Source organism: Mus pahari, chromosome 3 (assembly GCF_900095145.1).
Source record: "Mus pahari chromosome 3, PAHARI_EIJ_v1.1, whole genome shotgun sequence".
Taxonomy (NCBI): domain Eukaryota; kingdom Metazoa; phylum Chordata; class Mammalia; order Rodentia; family Muridae; genus Mus; species Mus pahari.
Genome location: NC_034592.1, coordinates 110025763 through 110042132, shown reverse-complemented (window position 1 = coordinate 110042132; position 16370 = coordinate 110025763). Strand labels below are relative to the sequence as shown.

The following is a 16370-nucleotide window of genomic DNA, read 5'->3' as shown; positions in this document are numbered from 1 at the left end:
GATGGTAGTGGTAGTGATTATGATGATGATAACTTTGCTAATGTGCACACTTTAAAATAATGACTAAATATTAACTGTAAGTGTATATAAGAATTGTCTCATGATAGTTTGTATCCCTTCCCTACTCCAACGAATCTGGTATTATTCCTTGTAACTGTGGTGGATATTAAAACTTTTCCCTTCCTTGTTTGTGTCTAGCTATGTTCTAGCTTCAAAAAGGTTTCAAGCATGAGTAATGAACACCAAGGAATTCAAATCTAGGGATTTAAAAAAATAGATGTTTATTTTCAGTTTTGTGTCTATTAATATGTCTGTGTGTGGGATTGTGCACCTAAGTGCAGGTTCCTGTGGAAGCCAGAAAGAAGCATGGGGCCCACCTAAAGCTGGAGTTGCGTGGATGGTTCTAAGCTACCTAAATAAAAAGTAAATGTGTGCTAAAGTAAATTCAGTTTCTCACTTTTAACCATTTAGCCATCTCTGCAAACCCCAAATCTAGTAATTTTCTATTTAAATTGCATTTTAGTCCTCTTTGTGAATATAAAAAATATAAAAAAACCTTCATAGGTAATCTGTCATGTACTTTTTAGATTCAGATACTTTTCTTACATAAATGTTCCATTTTCCCAGGATCCAGTGATTTTTGTCTATCTTTACCTCGGTCTAACCCTGCCTACCATGACCTAACTGACAATACTGGTGTTTGTGTGCAGTGCAGGGTGAAGCAGAACAGAAAGCCCCGAAGCCCTCAGTGTCTGTCGGGGTTTCATAAGGCAGCGCTCCAAAGGCTAGCTGCCTCTCAAAGATCCTTTTCTTTTAAATTCTTAAGCAGATTTCCATGTGCTCAAATTTTCAGTTAAGACACAAAACTTGTATATTAAACCTTGTATATTAAACAACCAAATTCTTTTCTCTCTTCTCAAAGTGTGCGCAAATGACTCCGTTCTCCCGACAATCTGTGGTCCTGGAACTTGGTTGACTCCATTTCTTCAAGCAGTCTACCTCTTTGTACAGTATATCATTATGGTTAATCTCCTTATCGCATTTTTCAAGTAAGAATTTTATTTACTTAATGTAGTTTATACATTTTTCATTTTGAATAAGATATTCACTTTCTCACTTTAAATTCTCAATTTTAATGGAGCACTACATTATCTTTGAAAAAAATTACAAATAAGACACGATTTTTTTATATCAAAGGAATCTTAAATGTTTGGTTTTATATTTTCAACATAAAAAGTGTGTATTAACTAAGTATATGCTCCATATGTAGCAGATGTGCAGTTTGGTCTTCATGTGGGTCCTGAACAACTGGAATGGGGACTATCCCAGAATCTGTTGCTTGTCTGTGGGATATGTTCTACTGGGGCTGCCTTGTCTGGCCTCAGTAAGAGAGGATGTTCCTAGCCTCACAGAGACTTGATGTGCTAAAAGGGGTGGGGGGTACCCAGCGAAGCTCCTACCCACTCACAGGAGAAGGGGACGGGGTATGGGAGGGATTATCTGAAGAGGTGATTGGGAGCAGGGCAGTGAGCATGATGTAAAGTAAATAAGTAAAAAATAATAATAATTTTTAAAAAAAAAAAGAAATAAGTATATATTCATCTATGTGCATGCCGATGTGTGTTAAATGAAGTTAGGAGGTAAGTGTTGGGTGTCCTTGGTGATCATGCTCCACCTTTACCTTAAAATTTATTTTTTATTTTATGCATTTGGGTGTTTTTTGCCTGTTTGCATGTTTGTTCTACATTGGTGCAATATCCATGAGGGCCAGAAAAGAGTGTCAGATCCCACGAAACTGAGTCGCAGACTGTTTTGAGCTTCCATGTGGGTGTTGCAAATCAAACTCTATTAATGAGCACCCAGAGCTGTTAACTGCTAAGCCATCTGTCTAGCCCTCCAACTTATTTTTAAGTTTATTTCACTGAACCTGGAGATTCTCAGTCTGGATAAGCTGCCTAGCCAGTAAGCCTGTGTGGTCTGCCTATATACTGTGCCTTAACATGTAGTTTGTTTATAAAAACAGTCTCTTGGAAAACAAATAAAAAGGCTGGTGAAATGAGTTGGTAAGGATGATTATCAACAAGTCAGATGACTTTAGTTTGATTCCCCAGGACTTACATGGTGAAGAGAGTTCTGCACATAACCTGTACATGACACTTGGAAGAAAGAAAATTTTTTTACATTTTTAATCTTTATCAGCAAATTTTCCTATGTTGCTAGGTAATTACAGAAAAACAAAGAACACGTGTAATTTTACTTGGTTTTTATGTGACATTCATGTATCATTTTTGTGAATATAGAAATTGTAGGGCTGGAGAAATGGCTCAGCAGTTAAGAATACTGACTGTTCTTCCAGAGGTCCTGAGCTCAAGTCTCAGCAACCACGTGGTGGCTTATAACTACCTGTAATGGGATCCGACATCCTCTTCCAGTATGTCTGAAGACAGTGACAATGTACTCACATATATAAAATAAATAAATCTTTAAAAAAAAAAAAAAGAAAGAAAAGAAAGAAAGAAATTGGGGACTGGAGAGATGGCTCAGCAGTTAAGAGCACTGACTGCTCTTCCAAAGGTCCTGAGTTCAAATCCCAGCAACCACATTGTGGCTCACAACCATCCATAATGAGATCTGACACCCTCTTCTGGTGTGTCTGAAGACAGTTACAGTGTACTTACATATAATAAATAAATAATTCTTTAAAAAAAAAAAAAAAAGGAAAAGAAAAGAAATTGTAGTTCTCAAAATAATCTTACAGTTTTAGTTTGTTTGTTTGTTTGTTTGTTTTTGTTTTTTTTTTTGAGACTCTGTTTCTCTGTGTGTCCTTGGCTCTCCTGGAACTAGCCATGTCAACCAGACTGGTCTCAAAAGTCACTGAGATCCCCCTGCTTCTGCCTGTTGATCACTGGGGTTAAAGGCGTGTGTTATCACCACCCCAGCTGCATTTATCAGTTTTGAATTCTATGTCATTTTCCATAATCTAGACCATATTTCAAGCCAATATATTAAACTGCCTAATTAGATTATAATTTTTTGTTACAAAATGTTTTATTTCATCTCTAAATATTCAGAACTGTTGAGAATATGTACTTCCAGGGCTGTCTAGCTTTCAGTCAAAGCAAGAATCTGTCCCTAACTTTTTGCTGACACCAGATTTTTTTCTTTGTTCACTTGATAAGTTAGGGTGTCTTTTTAGTAGCTCAGACTAAACTTGGAGTGGTGGTGATGGTTTGTGTGCATGTATGTGCATATATCTTGGTCTGTGCACACATGTAGAGAAACAGGATAAGAGGTATTTTCCTCTGAAGCTCTCGGTTTTATTCTCTTGAGGCAGGGTCTCTCACTGAGCCTGAAGCTTGCTATCTCACCTAGATTGGTGTATAGTGAGCTCTTAGGATGCAATCTCTGTCCCACAACACTGGGGTTTTTATGTTATATGTGCAACCAGACCTGATTTATACATGTATGCTAAGCATTTAAACTCAGGTTCTCATGCTTGCATAGCAAGTACTCTTAACCACCAAGTCATCTCTCTGAGGGTGTGTCTGTCCTGGAACTAGCCGTATAAATCAAGCTGGACTCGAACTCTCAGAGATATATCTGCTTCTGTCTCCCAAGTGCTAAGATTAAAGGCATTTGACACCATTCCTGCTGAGGTTGAATTCTTGATCCTCCTGCATTTTAGCCTTCCAAGTTTTGGAATTACATGCATATGGCATGGCATTCAGCAAGATTTTCTTGTGTTTTACTCATATACATAAATTTTTTAAAAACTTAAAACTCATTCTTTGCCAGGTGTGGTGGCGCACATCTTTAATCCCAGCACTCAGGAGGCAGAGGCAGGCGGGTTTCTGAGTTCGAGGCCAGCCTGGGCTACAGAGTGAGTTCCAGGACAACCAGGGCTATACAGAGAAATCCTGTCTCGAAAAACCAAAAAAAAAAAAAAAAAAGTCATTCTTTTTCCTACTCAGTTTTCTGACGTCAAAACAATACCAGCCATTTGGTTGCATTTTTTTTTCTAAGATTTATCTTTATTATATGAGTACACTGTATCTGTGTTCAGACACACCAGAAGAGGACATCAGCTTCCATTACAGATGGTCATGAGCCACCATGTGGTTGCTGGGAATTGAACTCAAGACAGTCAGTGCTCTTAAAAGCTGAACTCTCTCTCTCTAGCCCACCTTGGTTGCATATATTTGCATTTCTTTCTTTTTTTTTTTTTTTTAAATGAAAATATCCTTGAGTATATAGTGCAGAATTAAATAAAGTGAAATTTTTAGTACTTAAGGTGCAGGATATAATTGTTTGCCTTTTTTTTTTCATTATTCTAGTAATGTATATTTACAAGTGAAGGCAATTTCCAATATTGTATGGAAGTATCAGCGGTATCATTTTATTATGGCTTATCATGAAAAACCAGTCCTGCCTCCTCCTCTTATCATTCTCAGCCATATAGTTTCACTGTTTTGCTGTGTATGTAAAAGAAGAAAGAAAGATAAGACTTCTGATGGGCCAAGTAAGTGAAATATGGAAAATCTTTTTCTTGATTCTTAATATTATACTGAAAACTAAGTATTGATTTTTTTTAATTACTGTAAAAAGTTAAAATTTGCCAAAATATAAAACAGTTTTTTATATACAAGTTTTGAGTATCTTCAAATAAGAACTATGATAACTTGGATGTTGAAAACCAGTCTTTTTCAGAATTAGACAAGAACATAAAGGATAGCTATGAAATCATACTGGCCAGAGGAAGACTAGAATGAAAAAATAGTAGATTATTACAAATGCTTTAAACATCAAATGTTTACCTAGATACGGAGAGAAAATATGGAAATCTATTTAAATAGTTTGATAGACGTGTCAAGGACATTTTGGTTGATTAACACACCTACTTCCTTTATCTGCTAATTTAACTTTATTTGACCAGGCAGGGTTCTTGAGTATTTTAAGTATAATAGTCCTCTTACATGTCACATGTAAATGTTACGTTAGCCATACAGAGACATAGAGTTATGTCTGGATCAAGATCTGGCAGTCCTGCTTAACTAAATCAGATACTGTGACTAACCCATCCTAGCTATATGGGGTTTTATACTAAAATATTTGATAGTAATATATTACCCCTTCCCACATGCATAAAGTGTAATGTTTCAACCACGGGGGAACTATGAATGAGAATTCCAGGAAAGAAGCTGTGCCTGCAGAGGCAGGCTGACTGATTAACATGTCAGTCACTGTGCAGAGTGTGGAATGTGGTGGGTTATTTATCTTGGGCTATTCTTAGCCTGCTAAATAGGTGTTCCTTGCAGCCACCCCCCACTTCCCACCCAGTGTCAGACTTAACATCCTGACTACAGATAAAACATTTTAATATGTGTTGACTCTTAACACCCTAGTTTTCTACCAGTCAAAAGACTTAAGTCATATCTGAGCCTTATAGCTAAGATGTCTGTTATGTGTATTTGAAAAATGCCTTGATTTATGACTTTCTCTGTTCTGGTACTATAAAATCTTCATGAAATTGCTTTTATGTTTGAACATGAATTTGGGGTAATCTAAATCTCTGTTTGGGGGCCATAATTCATATCTGAGTAAACTATTGTTCATTAAACAAAAGCAAAGCAATATGATGCATACAAGAGTCAATTTAGATCTAACTTCTTTTGGAGAATGGTATTCAATGGTTATTGTTGTTGTTGGGAAATGGTATCTAAGGTTTTTGTTGTTTTTTTCTTTAAATGGTAATGTAGGCTATATCATTTTACCTGTTCTAGAAGCCATTCTTAAAATTCTGTTAAAAAAAAATTAGTGCATCTTTATACTACTTGCGGGTAAATCACTATGTCAGTTGTTCATGGTTTTCTTTCTCTGATAAGATATGTGACGAGAGCTGAGAAAAATAGAAAAGGGCTACAGTAAGAAAAGGGGAATTTAAAAAATATGTAAAACTTGGTGGACATGGGGGTGCTAGCCTGTCATCCCAGCTTTGGGAGGCAGGAGCACATGTGTCCATGAGTTGCAGGCTAGTTTGGTCTACATAGTGAGCTCCATGACAGCCAGGCTTTGTAGAAAGACCCTATCTATTGGATGAATGGATGCGTGGATGGATGAATGGGTGGGTGGGTGGATGGATGGATGGATGGATGGATGGATGGATGGATGGATGGATGGATAAGCTGTGTAGAGGGCCCCTGTTCAAATAGATAAATAAAAAGATGTGGGAAGCGGCATCTGTGGCCAAGCCTCGTGATCCCTGTTTACCAAGAATCTGAGAGCCGGGCGTTGTGATGCACGCCTTTAATCCCAGCACTCAGGAGGCAGAGGCAGGCGGATTTCTGAGTTCGAGGCCAGCCTGGTCTACAAAGTGAGTTCCAGGACAGCCAGGGCTACACAGAGAAACCCTGTCTCCAAAAACCAAAAATCAAAAACCAAAAACCAAAAAAAAAAAAAAAAGAACCTGAGCCTGCATACTTTGGACGATCCTGTGCTATCTGCCTGATGAGTCACTGGCTGAACTCTGACCGGATCCAGGAGAGAGGGGAGGGACTAGGTCAGAGGACTGGTGAAAAACAAAAAACAGGATGTGGGGGGGTGGGGGGGTAGGGGGGGAGGCTGTTTGAGAAAGCAGTTGGAGAAAGCAGTTGGGGAAAAGCTGCTGTGGGAGAAAGCTGTTTGAGAATGCTGTCTGAGAACGCTGTTCTCGGGGAAAGCTGTTGGAGAAAGAAGTTTGAGAAAACTGCCTTGGCATTTATTTGTGTCATTCCCCCACCACCCCACCACCGTCTCTGCCGGTCGAAGTTCAGGGTTTGCGGCAAAAAGACAACCCTACTCTGAAGTCTGAAAACCTGATAGAGGTAGTCTTTTATGTTTTGTGTTCTAATTTCTTTCTGGACTTCTCCTTAGAACTTTTCTTAACAGAAGAAGATCAAAAGAAACTCCATGATTTTGAAGAGCAGTGTGTTGAAATGTATTTTGATGAGAAAGATGACAAATTCAATTCTGGGAGTGAAGAGAGAATCCGTGTCACTTTTGAAAGGTTTGTATGATCTTTAATTATTATTGACTGTATGTCAGAATGAATCCTGTTAGTTGATACATGCTTACTGTTCAGTTTATTTTAAGAAGTTTCATATTTACACCTTGAGAAAACAGGTCAGTTCTTTACATTTACTACATTTAAACATAGTAGATAAATTTAATTTTCATAAATATATTTTTAAACTTTATTTTTATTTTATATGTATGGGTACTTTGCCTACGGGTTTGTGTGTGTGTGTGTATATGCACATGCACATACATATATCTTTCTGTTGGAGGTCAGAAGAAGGCATTGGATCCCCTGGAACTGGTGTTACAGTTTTGAGCCACCATGAGCAATGTGTGTGAAAGACCAGCAAGTGTTCTTAAGCACTCAGCCACTGTTTAACCCACTTTATTCTTAGTGGTGCTGACGGTCAATTCCAGGCTTCACTGTTGGTTAGGAAGTGTACCTCTGAGTCTGGAACTTATTTAGCATTAGCACTCTCATTTTTTTTTTTTTTTTTAAGATTTATTTATTTATTATATGTAAGTACACTGTAGCTATCTTCAGACACTCCAGAAGAGGGCGTCAGATCTTGTTACGGATGGTTATGAGCCACCATGTAGTTGCTGGGATTTGAACTCCGGACCTTCAGAAGAGCAGTCGGGTGCTCTTACCCACTGAGCCATCTCACCAGCCCAGCACTCTTATTTTTTGACTGTAGTTGCAAAGGAGAGATGAGTTGGTATTCTTAATTATTTAAGGAGAGAAATAAAGCTGTCATTACTATTTTAAAGCTTTTATTTCCTCACATTGTTTTTGTTTCATAGTATAAGCATATGGTGTTTGTGTATGACACCGATGGTGATCCTTTTTATATGTGTAAGTGTATATAGATTTTGTGAATAGACTCAATAGCTTATGATACAAAATTTGTTTTTAAATTTTGTGTTTTAAGCCAGATAGTGGTGGTGCACACCTTTAATCCCATCGTTCAGAGACAGAGCTAGGCGGATCTCTTGAGTTCTGTTAATGAGGCCTTCCTAGTCTAGAGCGCAAGTTCCAGGACAGCCAGAGAAACCCTGTCTCCAAAACAAAACCCTTTGTGTTTTAATTATGATAGCATTAGCACTGCATCCTTCTGAAATACAAGGTATGATTTGTACAAATTCATAACCATACTTTATTTTTGCAATGTGTTTGTTAAAAAGTAAGATTCCTCTTACTCCACTATCATCCATTTAGACTATAAAATATAATTCATTTTATTTATAAAACAAATTATTGTACCCGTGTCTGGATGATGTGGGGCTCATATGCCTTGGTGCAAGTGTACACATTAGAGCACAACCTTGCAGAGATGTTCTTTCCTTATGCACTTATGTGGATTCCTGAGCTCTCAAACTCTGCTCTCCACGGAGCCAATCTCCTTGTCCCATCTACATTAATTTTAACATCTGTAAAATGCCCTTTTTATCCCCCTACAGAGTGGAGCAGATGAGCATTCAGATTAAAGAAGTTGGAGATCGTGTCAACTACATAAAAAGATCATTACAGTCTTTAGATTCTCAAATTGGTCATCTGCAAGATCTCTCAGCCCTAACAGTAGATACATTAAAAACACTTACAGCCCAGAAAGCTTCAGAAGCTAGTAAAGTGCACAATGAGATCACACGAGAATTGAGTATTTCCAAACACTTGGCTCAGAATCTTATTGATGATGTTCCTGTAAGACCTTTGTGGAAGAAGCCTAGTGTTGTAAACACACTGAGTTCCTCTCTTCCTCAAGGTGATCGGGAAAGTAATAATCCTTTTCTTTGTAATATTTTTATGAAAGATGAAAAAGACCCCCAATATAACCTGTTTGGACAAGATTTGCCTGTGATAGCCCAGAGGAAAGAATTGAACATTCCAGAGGCTGGTTCCTCCTGTGGTGCCTTATTCCCAAGTGCTGTCTCTCCCCCAGAATTACGACAGAGACGACAGGGGGTAGACATGTTAAAAATATTTAATAAAAATCAAAAATTAGGCAGTTCACCTAATAGTTCACCACATATGTCCTCCCCACCAACCAAATTTTCTGTGAGTACCCCATCTCAGCCAAGTTGCAAAAGCCACTTGGAATCCACAACCAAAGATCCAGAACCCATTTTCTATAAAGCTGCAGAAGGGGATAACATAGAATTTGGAGCATTTGTGGGTAAGTGTGGCAAACTCTTACTGCATATTAGTGTTGCTTTTCATGTGAGAAATACTACCTTAGAAAAGTAATTAGCTAACTAATAAAAATGTAGTATATGACAGGATTAGAAATATTAAAAAAATCAATTGAATTGGGCTGAAGAAGTATATTGCTAGGTACCTGCTTGTTACCATTAACTATAGTATAAACTTATTTAGACTCTGTCTTTTGAATTTAAATATGTCCTTAATTGGGTTTGTCAGTTACTGGAGGGATCTGACTGAAAGTAGGGGGCACTTGGGAAGCTAGACGCTGACACCAGTATGAATAGTGTGTAGATTCATATACAAACTGGGACAGTGTTGAAAGTGAAAGGTGCACTGCAAATCATTGTTAGGACTTACATGGGCAGCACACTAATTCATTACTTAACAGTGATGCATTAGGCTGCATGATCATATGAATAACTTTAATAAAAACAGAAAAGAAGTGGTTTGCCTAATAGCAAATTTTATTACCCTACCAAACATATGTCTGTATTTATGATCTACTCAATTATGGATCTAAAGATGAAAGCATGGATTTTTAAAATATCTTTATGCACATGAGTTTTTGCCTGTATATATGTCTGTGCACCTTGAGTGTGCCTGTTGCCCATGGATGTATCAGGTCTCCTGAAAGTTGAGATATGGATGGGTAAGTTGTAAGCCACCATGTGGGTGCTAGGAACTGAACCTGGATCCTTTTCATAATGAACAAGTACTCTTAACCACTGAGACATCTCTCCAGCTCCCTTTCCTACTTTTATAAGCTATTTTGCACACTACAGAATAAGCACAAAGGAGGTACCTTTATATCCTTTCCACCTTTTACACAATGTTCCCTGAGCATTGGCTAGTGGGAACGTCTCATTTAAGGGTTAGTACTTCCAGTCACTTGTTGTCAGTATCTTAACCAATTTTGTGTCTCTGTACTGCCTGCTGCATAACAAAGCTTCCTGTACTGTGGTTGAGAGCAGCTCAGGTCTGTCAGTACAAACATACATCTAGAAGGTAGTTTGATTCATCATTAGTTACCAAAGCAATAGTATTGTAAGGTCTACCTTATGGCCCATGACCTTCCCAGACATGGATTTATAATATCGGGCATTGATTGATATTTTGTATAGCAGGCCTCAGATCCATTAGCAAACAATTTACTCTACAACAGTCATGCCACCATTAGAGCAGAGAAGACTGGCAAAAAAGAAAATCTTGTCATTGTAATTGCTTAAGTAATGGCAAAATACGCTCTTTTGACAGTAATCCTAAATTAATAACATTTGTGAAAATTATTTGGCCAGGGAACTGATAAAGAACTAGACTATAATGAAATAAGTAAATCGTGTGTAAGAGGAGAGTGTATAAAGTGTGGCTGGACAAGTCCCTGAGAAGCTTTGCTATGCTCGGAAGAAGCGTTGGAACTACACTGATTTTTATGCTTAGGGTGTTTTATTTGGATATTTTTGTTTTGGTTTTTGTTTGGTTTTTGGAGACAGGGTCTTGCTACATAGCCCAAGTTGTCCTTGAACTTAGAATTCTCCTGCCTCAACTTCTCCAGTCATATCATTTATTGTAAGCATAGTCTAATCATAATTAGCAGGTTGTCTTCTGTTAAATAGTAATATAGACCTAAGCATAATTAAATGCTGACCATATGCCACATAGAGGAGACTAGATAACTAAAGAGAAGTATCATAGGACTAGCTGAGTTCTGTGATTTGGGAGTATGTAGTATTCTAAACATCTCCTGGTAGATAAGAGTATTAAAGTATTTAAAGAAGTTTCTGGAATAACCTGCTCTTCTGGAGTAGTATTCATACATAGTATTCTAAAAGCTGCCTGGGGCCTTTTGCCTTTTCGTGTCTGGCTCCTCCTGTCTTTAACTGTCTTTTTAGCTTTCCCACCCTACAGATTTACCAAGTTGTGGATATTGTAATGATTAGCTGGGGAACATGTTAATAAGACCGTGTAGAATATCCATATTAAGGCCAACCTGGCATGCTATCTAGGTACCAAACATACTTATGTTTATCGTTAGCGTATCTGGAGAACTGAATAATATCTCCAGGTTTTTCTTAGGTTTGTTTGGCCCTTTCTCCACTTTACAAGTGTTGGGATTGCAGGTGTACACCAACTCAGTCTATTTATACTTCATTATTAAGAGTAAAACTGTTTCCTTTCAATTCCAAGGTTTACTTGTGTGGGGTTCTCAATGCTGTTGGATATCTTCCTGGTAGCTGTTTTCAGTATGACTGTTATGAATGAATGAATGAATGAATGAATGAATGAATGAATGAATGAATGAATGAAAGAAAGAAATGTTTGCAGAGCCTGAAAGTTACTTGAATCGTTTGTTTCTAAATTGTACTTCAGTTAATAGGAAAGAAATAGTTTTCATTGCAACCTTTTTTTTTTCTTTTTCCTTTTTCCCCTGTTAAGGACACAGAGATAGTATGGATTTACAGAGGTTTAAAGAAACATCAAACAAAATAAGAGAACTGTTATCTGTAAGTAGACACTTTATAACAGCACAATTAAATGTAATTTCACTTTTATGTTCATTTCTTCTAAATAAAATTAAACTTTTTTTTCAATAAAAATTAGCTGAGATTGTCATCAGTAGAATTACCCCAGATATTTGAAATGGTTATATTTCAAAGGGGAGAAACATGAAAAAGTTTAAAGTAGCTTGCATTTTTGTTAAATAAAATGTTTAACATTTTCCTTTTTAAAAAAAAATGCTTTTCTCTGTTTCCTTTTTTATGGAATAATTACTGATCTTAAATTTTCTTTCAGGACTCAAAGTTCATTAGAACATGATCCTAGCTCTCAAAGAACTTAGAATCTAGAAGTTAAAAAGCTATATGTTTAATGAGTTTATGGATTGATTGGCAAAAAATAAATAAGTATTTCTTGACTGAAAGTTAGTTTTTATTTCTGTTGCTGTCATAAGTTACCTGTAGCCACCCGTCTCCTTAAGAACAGTGATGTAGCTGCTACATCACGTGTGCCTTGAACTGCTTTAACTATTCTGCCCCTCGGATTTACATTTTAGGAATGACCAAATGACAGAAAAACAGTGGTGAAACAAGATTTTTTTTTCTAAATATAATAACTGAGAAACTTGAGTCATCCCTCCGCATATGAGCCAAATTAACTGTTTCATTGCTATCAGGCATTTTATATACTACCCTGCATGTAAAAGGCAGGCCCAGATGCAGTTTAATATTGATGGTAACATTTGTATCTATTATAACATGTATTCTCATTAAAGCATTGTACTGAAGGCTGGGCAGTGGTGGCGCATGCCTTTAATCCTAGCACTTGGGAGGCAGAGGCAGGCAGATTTCTGAGTTCCAGGACAGCCAGGGCTACACAGAGAAGCCCTGTCTCGAAAACAAACAAACAAACAAAACCATTGTGCTGAAATGATGAACATAATATCTAGTAAGTAGATGCTGTAAAGTAGAAATTTAATTGTTAACTATCTGCAAATTCAGAAACAATGGTTTTGTGTTTCTTCCCTATTTACCTGAAAGTTTGAAAATAGTTGTATGATTTTTCTCACTTCAAAGAGAAACAACAGGATGATTTATAAAACATGATCATGGTGCATTCAGAGGTCCCTGAGTATCCAATATCATCTCATTAGTGTATGTGTGAGTCAGAAACTCAGTTTATGTTTACATAATCTTTTAGATAGAGGAAATCAATGTAAGTTTAGTGGACCAATCAGAGATTAAGACTATTCTTTGCTCACAGATCCTTCTTACCGCTTTTAAATCTTTTGGTAATTTTGAGAATCTCATGAAGCCTATACTTGGGCTAGTTTCTTTTCTTTTCTTTTTTTCTTTTTTTTTTTTTTTTTTTTTTTTGAGACAGGGTTTTTCTGTGTAGCCCTGACTGTCCCAGGACTCACTCTGTAGACCAGGCTGGCCTCGAACTCAGATATCCGCCTGCTTCTGCCTCCCAAGTGTTGGGATTAAAGGTGTGCGCCACCACTGCCTGGCTTTGGGCTAGGTTCTAAGTCCATATCTGCCTTGCCTCCCAAGAACTGGGAATGCAGGCGTGTCCTGTCACATTCACCAAAGTAATTATTAAGCCAAAAAGGCAGCAGTCCTCTTAAACGTGTGAATAATACAAAACAATAAACCTTTCAAAGGGATTGAAATGCTGTAAGATTTATTTTATCTATTAATGTATAGGAGTACACCATTGTTCTCTTCAGACACACCAGAAGAGGGCACCAGATTCTGTTACACACGGTTTTGAGCCACCACGTGGTTGTTGGGAATTGAACTTGGGACCTCTGGAAGAGCAGTCAGTGCTCTTAAACCACTGAGCCATCTCTCCAGTAACAGAACATATTTAAAGATAAGTTAAGGTTTAACAAACAGTTCTTATTGAATAGTATGCAGCAAGCCACAGTGGCACTACTTCTCCTTTATCAAGTAATAATAGTTTTGGTTTCAAGTTTTCCCCACTTTTCTATATTTTTCCCAAAAAGGATTCATTCAGATGAGTAGGTAGTTTCAAGTAGTTTGTGAGTTTCACACTGAAGTAACCATATCTGTTATATAATTTTTAATGATCAAGTAGAATAAAGTATATTGAATTCAGTTCCTTTTAAACTTTATATGCACATACAATCTATACAGAATGATACTCCTGAAAACACTCTGAAACATGTGGGTGCTGCTGGCTATAGTGAATGTTGTAAGACTTCTACTTCTCTTCACTCAGATCAAGGTGAGTGTTTTGACCTTACTATGAATTCTGTTAGCAAACATACAAAGCTTTAAGTATATATTTGCTAAGCACCTTAGTAATAAATAGTGTGTAATTTACTACAGTGCATGTTAACAGCATGTTCAGGCCTAATATGTCATTTTAATAGCTGCAGAAAAGGCATTTGATAAAATTGAGCCATCTGTTCATGAATTAATCTTACTTAGTAATGTATGGAGTTCTTTAATTACAATAAAAGTTATCTGTAAAAACTTACACAAGTCGCACTTTATCATGATATATTGAGAACTAAGATGAGAAATAAGACAGAAGTTGTATCTGTTTGTATTTTATATTCTAGTCCTAGAAGTAAGGCCAGTAAAGATAGGAGTAGTTATCAAAGAAAGGTGAGACTGTCAGATAGTATTTTAGATAATATGTGTTTTATCTCTAAAAGTAACACAATTATTGCCCAATCCTCATTTCAGTTTTAGGTCATCTCTTTCTTAGTTTGCTGTTTGTTTGTTTGTTTGTTTGTTTGTTTGTTTGTTTGTGAGACAAGGTCTTCCAATATAGTCCTGGCTGTCCCAGGACTCATCTTAGATCTAGATCAGGCTAACCTCACACTCACAGCCTCTGTCTCCCGAAAGCGGAAATTAAAGTTGTGTTCACCGTGACTGGCTCTTAGCTTTCTTAACTCAATGGAATCTGAACTCACTTTTCCCGCTTTTTCTGGATTGAATACATAACACATAAGTATGTACACCTTTACCCTCTCCTGCCAGTGCAGTAATGTCACAAGTTTAGTTAAATCAGCATCCTAAATTCTCTATTTGACTAAATATTCTTTCATTTTCAAGTTATTGAAAAAGTTTGGCCCAGCATTTTGTAATATATTTCAACCTACTATTTTTTGCTTTTTGTTTCTTGTTTCTTGTTTTTTGTTTTTTGTTTTTTTTTAAGATAGGGTTTTATTATGGCCCTTGACTTCAAGGTAGTCACCCTGCCTAACCCACTTTAGTGCTGAAATTGAAGGTGTGCACCACTGTAGCTGACTTTACCTTGTACACTTGGTGTTGAACTTTTTCTGAGACTTTTAATTTCTTGACATTGCCAAAAATAGTTTACATTTTAAAGTTCACTTGGGTTTTTTTTTTTTTAAAAAGCCTGTGACAACAGGATATTATCTTAAATCAAGAATAGAGGTAACAGTATGACACTCATTATTATCATCAGAGTAAAAGGTAAGGTGGGATGGAGGGATGGATGACTGAGCAATGAAGTGCTGCTCTTAAAAGGATCCAGGTTTGGGCTGGTGAGATGGCTCAGTGGGTAAGAGCACTGACTGCTCTTCCGAAGGTCATGAGTTCAAATCCCAGCAACCATATGGTGGCTCACAACCATCAGTAACGAGATCTGATGTTCTCTTCTGGAGTGTCTGAAGACAGCTACAGCATACTTACATATAATAATAAATAAATCTTTTAAAAAAAAAAAAAAAAAAGGGTCCAGGTTTGATTCCCAGAACCCACATGGAGGCTTATAGTCATATGTAATTCCAAATTAGAGAATCTAAATTAATTTAAAATCTTTAATGATAATAAGATGACAGATGGATCTGTGTAAGCTGGAGGTAAGTGTTCTGCATATCAGGTTCCAGGCTAACCAGGGCGACAAAGTAGGACCCTGTATAAAATGATAATGATGGGTGATGATGGTGGTGGTGGTGATGATGATGATGGTGATGATGATTGAAAAAGGAGGAGGAGGAAGAAAAGAAGGGGAAGGAGGAGGGAAATCATCATCCTATGTCCTTTCATGGAACATCTCCAAGCTTAAAGTTATTAAAATAAAACCTAAACAAATCTTGTACAGTGTCAGAAACTATAGTTAGGGCTACTCAAGTGACAGGGGTGGAAAGGCCATCTTTAAGATGGAGACAACCTGGTCATCATATTATGATGTTTTTAATTTATGTTTTGTTTCTTACTTGGTTTTTACAGTAAATCGAATATTAGAATAAGTTTATAGCTTGAAGGATTTATACTGGAGAGAAGAAATCTTATGAAGGTTGTATTCTACCTAGAAACATTTTAGTTTAGTTGTTCAACTATGTCTTTTTAATTTCTTGTAGCAGAAAGCTGTAGTAGAAGAGCATCGACAGAAGACTCGCCAGAAGTCGATTCTAAAGCAGCTTTGTTACCGGTTTGTATCTCTCTCTCTCTCTCTCTCTCTCTCTCTCTCTCTCTCTCTCTCTCTCTCTCTCTCTCTCGTGTTAATGTTTTATTTTCATAAACTTTTCTTAAAACCAGATGGACAACCAAGACAGATAGCTCAGGTGAAAGCAGATAAGTATCTAGAAAACAGCATTTGTACAATACAATCAATAGAA

At 37.0% G+C, this 16370-nt stretch overlaps 1 protein-coding gene across 4 annotated transcripts in view; it reads left to right on the top strand.

Annotated features, from left to right (window-relative positions):
- Window positions 1-16370, top strand: part of Trpm7 (transient receptor potential cation channel subfamily M member 7) — an 88368-nt gene that overhangs the window by 58224 nt on the left and 13774 nt on the right. For 2 of the 4 annotated variants that reach the window (XM_029536376.1, XM_021192646.1), the window contains 7 exons: window positions 923-1049; window positions 4335-4519; window positions 6910-7042; window positions 8515-9227; window positions 11690-11757; window positions 13909-13999; window positions 16116-16183. In XM_029536376.1, the coding sequence (XP_029392236.1) occupies window positions 923-1049; window positions 4335-4519; window positions 6910-7042; window positions 8515-9227; window positions 11690-11757; window positions 13909-13999; window positions 16116-16183 (1385 nt within the window). Of the gene's footprint in view, window positions 1-922; window positions 1050-4334; window positions 4520-6909; window positions 7043-8514; window positions 9228-11689; window positions 11758-13908; window positions 14000-16112; window positions 16184-16370 lie in introns of all 4 variants that reach the window. The other 2 variants (XM_029536375.1, XM_021192645.1) reach the window with 1 other exon arrangement.